The sequence below is a fragment of the Myotis davidii genome, unplaced genomic scaffold (assembly GCF_000327345.1).
Source record: "Myotis davidii unplaced genomic scaffold, ASM32734v1 scaffold970, whole genome shotgun sequence".
NCBI lineage: Eukaryota > Metazoa > Chordata > Mammalia > Chiroptera > Vespertilionidae > Myotis > Myotis davidii.
Genome location: NW_006282204.1, coordinates 213837 through 221088, shown reverse-complemented (window position 1 = coordinate 221088; position 7252 = coordinate 213837). Strand labels below are relative to the sequence as shown.

Sequence of the window (7252 nt, the reverse complement as noted above, 5' to 3'; positions counted from 1 at the left end):
TCGCCGGCGGCGCGTGACCGCGGGACGCCCTCGTGTCTTGCAGAGCAGTTGTTCGACTACCTGATTGTTATTGACTTTGAGTCGACGTGTTGGGAAGAGGGGAAACGCCACCGGACCCAGGAAATCAGTGAGTGACCTGCCGCAGGCCCAGCGGCCTTCAGTGTCATTGTGCAGCGCACAGATGGCAGCAGTCAGCACTTAGAAAACGAGATGGCCCGGGAATTAGTCGTTTACTGTAAAACCCGACTCACCAAAAAGAGGGAGCAAAACCCGGATGCCTGACCGTGGCCTCACAGGAAACGTGTTTAGTGGGGAAGGGTAACGGGGGCCTGGGGGTGAGTGGCGAAGGACAGGCCTGGGTTGGGGTGGTGAACATGCAACACGGACAGTGTCCGATAGGATTGTATATCTGAAACCTGTATACTTCTGTTAACCAATACATTTTTAAAAATTAAATAAGTGTTTTAGGATTGCATTCAAAATCTAAATTGCATAGAAACTGAAAAATACCTTTGCAGAAAGGAGTAAGTCCATTTTTGCTTCCTGTGGATTTTAATGGTGAAAATATATTTGAATTTTAAGTAGGTATATTCAACTTAAATATTTCGACATTCTTTGGCTAACTTTAATTATAACCGTTGCATCACACCGCTTTGGTCACTTTAATATGTTTTTACTGAAACACTGATTAAGTGTCAATTGATGATTCTTTCACGTAGTTGAGTTTCCAGCAGTATTGCTGAACACATCAACTGGAGAGATTGAATCTGAGTTCCATGCTTATGTCCAGCCTCAAGAACATCCAATTCTCTCCGAATTTTGCATGGAGTTGACAGGCATAAAGCAGGTATGCCCTTTCTTCCTTCTCTTCTCACTGCCCTAGCCCCCAAACAATAAACAAGCAGGTATGATGCAAATATTAAAATTCAGAAGTCAATTTCAAAAAATAAAAGCCATGTACCATTTGGAGCTAGGTTTATTCAGTGTTAGAAGAAATAATGTCCCCTCCAGAAGTCCATTAGAATCTTTAAAAATTAGAAAGAATAGTGTGGTAAAAATGAATATCAAATCTATTTTATGGAAATTAAATACATCAAATTTCTGTTGGTCTGGATTATTTTTCTGTGCGATTTTAGATTGGCAACCTAATTTTTCTTACTTTACAGAGTTCTAATCATTGAATTATCTCTTTCTCATGTGTTACAACATCTTTTCATAGGTAAATTCTTTGTCAGTAGAACCTCTTCTTCGTTATGTACCTACGGGGCCTAATTACCAGCTGTGTGGCCAATAATTATGAAATTCGATTGTTGAATTCAGACTTTGTGACTCTGTTCAGGCCCAAGTTGACGAAGGGGTCCCTCTGAAGATTTGCTTATCTCAGTTCTGTAAATGGATTCAGAAGGTTCAACAACAGAAGAAAATTATCTTTGCTACTGGGGTTTCAGATCTACCTACTTCAGAAGTCAAGTTGTGTGCATTTGTTACTTGGTCAGGTAAAGAAGTTTGTAGCATCACTCTTATGTAATATGTAATTATCTCTAGTAAGAATTACACTTGTTAACCTTCTGGGCTAGGAAAAGAAATCCAAGTGCCCAACAGAAAAGTAAATTTATTCATATTTTTAAAATTACCATTCTGGGATGCCTGCAAACTTTAAGGCTTAACTTTAAGAATCTTTCTTGATTGCTCCACTTTGTTCTTCTGAATCCAGGTAAAGATTATTTTAGTGAAAACTCTTATCATGCTATTTTATACAATCTTGAATAAAAAGTCCATGTTCAACTCATACGCTTTGCTTTTATTTCACACTTACTAAGGTAGCCATCAAGGAAGAAACAGGCCATTTAAAGTAGATCTTTTGTATGCCTGTGATAAAGCATTGCCATTAATAGTAATGAGAGCAATGCTGTGTTATTGCTGCTTAGCATTATTAGTAAGTATACTTGGTTTCTGTTGCTATGTTTAATTTCTCAATTACATGAATACTCTCTTAGAATGTTAAAAGCAGATAACCTTCTCCATATAGGCCTTATTACTTCACATCTTATTCTTTCTGAAATATTCAGTATGTCTTACTGGATCTTTAATAATCATTTTGAAGCTTAGTTACCAACCTAATTTCTTAACAATAAGTTATGTAAAGTGAATAATTGTTAGATATTAACAAGGTAATTAAATCTTATTATTATATATTAACTGCATTATTATAATGTGTATATATATAGTATTACATATTGAATAATTCTAAATCTTACTATTTTATATCATTTTTCAGCACTTTATTTATAAATGATGATAGCATAAAAACGGCTGGCATCATTGCTTTGTTCTGTTTTAATATACTTAATGCAGACTGGGACTTGGGTGTTTGCCTGGAGTATGAGTGTAAAAGAAAGCAGCTGTTTAAACCTGTGTTCTTAAATGCTTGGATTGATCTCAGAGTAACTTACAAGGTAAGGGTCAAAGGTGGGGCATGTTCACTTGCCTTCTATTGAAAAATGATTAAACTTTATTCCACACATAAGTATGGATTTCTACAAATAAAATATTTTCTTTTGAAACATTCACATAAATACAATCCTTACAGCATGTAAAGACAACGTAACAAAAATAAGCAATTCAAATCTAGAACTAAAAATTATGAATGGTTCATACATAGTCTTCCAAATAGTAATCATTTTCTTAAACATGTCTTCATTTATTAGATTTTCTATAGGAGAAAACCAAAAGGACTGAGTGGCGCCCTGCAGGAGGTGGGAATCGAATTCTTGGGACGGGAACATTCTGGTTAGTATAATTTATTATGTAAGTAATTTTATTTTTTATAAAGTGTTTTATGTGAATCTCATTTTTTTGTGATGTCATTAATAAGGAATATACTTCAGCCTAGAAAAAGCTCCTTCTAATTTATACAATTTAAATTATTTCTAAGACTCAAATGACATTTGCGTGTAAGATAAAGATTGCCATCTAATGGCTGTCCAGTTGCTAAAAAAGAATGAAAAAATTAGCCAATCAAATGGAATTAAACAAATGCCCAAATAATACAGTGGACTAGTGAAAAACTAAGCGAAACTCACAAAACATGGCACCTCAGAATCTTGGTCACATTTTTGTGACCTAACAGATTTTCACCTCTTCCTCTGTAAATGTGAGAGACCTTGTCCTTCATTGGTAAGGCTGCCGCAGCTATCCACAGACCAACTTATCATGGTTAAAACTAGTAAGTGGTCATAAAACTAACAGTTCCAATTTCCATTTCAGTGGTGGGCTTTTTGTTGTTGCTGTATTTCTTTTTGTGGTACTACTAAAGATAGTGCTTGATATTTATTTCCTCAGGATTGGATGATTCTCGGAATACTGCACTTCTTGCTTGGAAAATGATCAGGGATGGTTGCTTAATGAAAATCACAAGGTCCTGGAACAAGGTCAGTGGTGTCTTACTCCTTTATTCTGTCATCTGAAATTTCAGAAGTAATTGTAGGTTCATTGAAATGTAGATGTCATGAGTGTAATCATTTATGTCAATCGATGGTGTTTTTCTCTTTTTGTCATATCATATAATGTGTACTAAAGAAATTCTGAATGCACAATTACTGAAGCTATTGGATTTACTTGTGGAATTATAGGTTCACACTAAGAAGAATCCCAACATTTTGGGCAGAAATTTGAATACAAATCAAGTTGAAGAAACATCAGTCTGCAACAGAAGCAGTCAGGGTCCCACCATATGTGATAGGGAACCTAAAAATACAATACATTATCATGAAAAAGTGCAAATGAAGTCTGATGGTATGAATTCTATAAAAGTAAACCAAGATGAGTTACAACCAAAGAGCAATTTAAAAGTAGGTCTTCGCAATGTCAAAAACTGTTTCTCTCTCTTGACTACTCAGTCTTCTACTTCTCTGGGGCAGCTGCAGTGCCCCAGTGTCCGTGCACCTATGCAGAAGCCAATCAAAGACGAACATCAAGCATTTCGTGCCAAATCTAAGGCTTCCACAGCGGATTCTGATTTGGTGCTTGTTTCAACTACCATTTCATCTGTTAATCATGTTTCTGATGTGGAGATGAGTTCTGCTCTCGACTGTTTGCCTATGTTGACTGATTGGGAGGATGTAGCTTTACTGCCAGCATCTCATCCTGAGCAAAATATAGATGATATGCCGCTCATTAGTGACTCAGACTTAGCTACTTCATTGAAGTCTGGAGAAAGGTTAATGGTTCTAAAAGAATCTGAATTGTTAAGTTATGAGAACTTTGAAAGCACAGAAGAAACTCCTCAACAATCTGAGACCTCTAAGTTGGTTGTGTATAAGAGTCCACATACTACTATTTATAATGTAAAAGAAGCCAAAGATCCAAGGTCAGATGTTTCTAACTTTAAATTACCTGAGTGCAAATCAAGCAGTTTGAACAGTGTTAAGGCCAGTGTGTCTTACCCTTCAGTTCTGGGGAAATGTCATCTTTTAGGTGGTACTAAAAGGAACACACCCAGTCCCCCAGCTGTCCCCCTAGCAAAAAAGCAGCCCTTCACTATTCATGAAGAAAAGCCGACATCATGTGATGGCTCCCCAGTGAGGTCTCGGAAGCTCCTCTCCTCTGTCTTCACTCCTACAGTTAACCTACGAGAGCCTTGGAAGAGTGGGAAGGTGACACCTCCATTATGCAGGTGTGGCCGGAGGTCTAAGAGACTTGTTGTTTCTAATAATGGACCAAACCATGGGAGAGTCTTCTACTGTTGCCCTATTGGGAAGTACCAAGAAAACAGAAACTGTTGTGGTTATTTCAAATGGGAACAAACACTTCAGAAGGAGAGGGCCAACAGCACAATTTGGTCTCATTCCTCAGGGGCGCTCACCTCTCGTTCTCCAGAAATAAGCCATGCTTGTGACCAAAAGGTAAATGTTTCTACTAAAAATGCTTTGAGGCTCAGACCTTCAATGAGGAATTGATGAACTTTATATCTAAACTATGTTTTTACTTTAGTATGGCATTTGATGTAAAGAGAAAGGCATATAGGGCTGCAAGTTACGAGAACAGCATTATCTGAGCTCTGTAGACTGCACTTGGACTATTACACACACACACAAACACACACACACACACACACACACACACTGAAAATAGAGAAACAAATTTCACAGGTTTCTAATTTCAGTCACCAGCCATCTAACTTTTGTCTTTTGTTCATGTATGAATCCTGATTGTTCCTTGAACTCCCAAACATGAGTAATCTTAAAATGCCTAACACTATTTTATTTATATTTCATATATTGGCATTTGCCAAATTTATCATACTTTGAAGAACCACAAGTGAAATATTTTATAAACTGAATTTATTAAATACTAGAAGCCTGGTACATGAAATTTGTGCACAGGTAGGGTCCCTAGACCTGGCTGGCGATCAGGGCCTATCAGGTTCCCAGCCTCCCTGCCTCCTCCTTCCCTCGCTTCCTCAGTGCCCCTCCGCTGACACTGATCACCTGCCATGTTCTGCGCCACCCCCTGCTGGTCAGTGCACATCATAGTGAGTGATCGAACTCCTGGTCAAACTCCTGAGGGGACAATTTGCTTATTAGCCTTTTATTATCTACTAGAGGCCCGGTGAATGAAATCCGTGCATGTGTGTGTGTGGGGGGTCTCTTAGCCTGGGCTGCACCCTCCAATCTGGGACCCCCTCGGGGGATGTCCGACTGCCAGTTTAGACCAGATCCCTCTCGTAATCTGGGACCGCTGGCTCCTAACCGCTCGCCTGCCTTATTGCCCTTAATACTTCTGTCTGCCTGCCTGATCACCCCTAAACCCTCTGCCTGCCGGCCTGGTCGCCCCTGCCAGCCTGATCGCCCCTATCTTGCCCCCCTGCTGGCCTGATTACCCCTAACTGCCTCTGCCTCGGACTCCAGTCTGGCCTCACTCTGCGGGAGGTGACCTGGCGGATCAGGGGAAGGCATCACCCCCATCACCCCACTGCTGCTGCCACTGCCGGCCTGAGCCTCGGCCCTTGCAGCTGCTGTGGCTTTGTCTGGAAGGACGTCTGGAAGATGTCCACTCTAATTAGCATATTACCCTTTTATTAGTATAGATTTGAAGACCATTACAAACATGCAGAACTTAAAGAACATACATGGGCCCTGGCTGGTTTGGCTTAATGGAGAGAGCATTGGCCTGTGGACAGAAGGGTCCTTTGTTTGATTTTAGTCAGGGGCACATGCTTGGGTGCGGGCTTGATCCCTAGTAGGGGGCCTGCAGGAGGCAGCTGATCAGTTATTCCTATCATTGATGTTTCTATCTCTCCCTCTCCCTTTCTCTCTGAAATAAAAAAACAAACACATGATCTTCACTTTGGGCTTTGTCATTTTACAGATCCTTTGTGCAGTATTTTAACTTCCCTCAACTTTCCTTTACCCACCCTTAAGATGCAGTCTATTTTGGGGAAGACGATCAGGAAAGTGATTCTAGTGGGTATAAGGTTTCTTTGGAGGGGTTAGGGTCATGAAAATATTTAAAAATTGAGCATGGTGATGGTTGTACCACTCTGAATTTACTTTAAAAAACCAACTCAGTATATGAGTCATATCTCAACAAAGCTGTTCTTTTATTTCTTTTTAAATAAAGACCAGTCTTATAATCAATTGCAGATGTTTTCAGAGGCCCCCCAGGATTTGCTTACCGCGTCCCAAACCACGGCTGCAACTCCCAGTTGCCTCCAGTCCTGGTGGATCTGGATGGTGTGGTTTGCAAAGGAGAAGGTGGCAAGAGGCTTGTGGAATTTCTGCAACCCTGTTCCTGCAGTCTCATAGGGCACCAGGGCCATTTCCACTGTGCCAGCTCTCTGCTTACTTTAACCTGTTGGGCAAAAGAATCCTGCATGCTCTGGCCAGAAAGTGCATTCCCTCTTAGGTGGCCCAAATGCTTTTTTTAAAGGTCGTTTTATGGATTCAAAAGAATAAATAGAGATGTGGATAGTTTTTGTTGAATTCCTTTTACATGGTTCTTCCAGTCTCCTGGGAAGTGAGATGTGGCTCTGAATTCATCACAAAGGGTGTCTTTGGGCAAAAGCACCCAGAATGGCACAACTCCTGCAGGATGCCCCACACACTTCGCTGTCAGGACTCAGGGGGGGCTGGAGGGTGAGCGAGGCGGCAATGCCAGCACAGGACCTGGGAGAAGGTAGTGCTTTCTACACTGCCCAGGCCCGCGGGGACTGCAGCTGCACCTGCCGAGGTGGGCAGGGTGTTCCTGCTGT

At 40.6% G+C, this 7252-nt stretch overlaps 1 protein-coding gene across 5 annotated transcripts; it reads left to right on the top strand.

Annotated features, from left to right (window-relative positions):
• Window positions 1-335: 335 nt before the first annotated feature.
• On the top strand, window positions 336-6974 carry ERI2 (ERI1 exoribonuclease family member 2). Of its 5 annotated transcripts, none has more exons than XM_006752773.2 (6): window positions 336-847; window positions 1340-1496; window positions 2356-2456; window positions 2709-2790; window positions 3343-3431; window positions 6645-6974. In XM_006752773.2, the coding sequence occupies exons 1-6, from the start codon at window positions 824-826 to the stop codon at window positions 6804-6806; spliced, it is 615 nt and encodes a 204-aa protein (XP_006752836.1). In that variant the 5' UTR covers window positions 336-823; the 3' UTR covers window positions 6807-6974. The 5 variants fall into 5 exon arrangements, with proteins under 5 accessions (XP_006752836.1, XP_015427154.1, XP_015427025.1 ...); XM_015571668.1 differs by lacking the exon at window positions 6645-6974 and adding an exon at window positions 3580-3670 and having other exon boundaries at window positions 339-847; XM_015571539.1 differs by lacking the exon at window positions 6645-6974 and adding an exon at window positions 3633-5094 and having other exon boundaries at window positions 345-847.
• The last annotated feature ends 278 nt before the right edge of the window (window positions 6975-7252 follow it).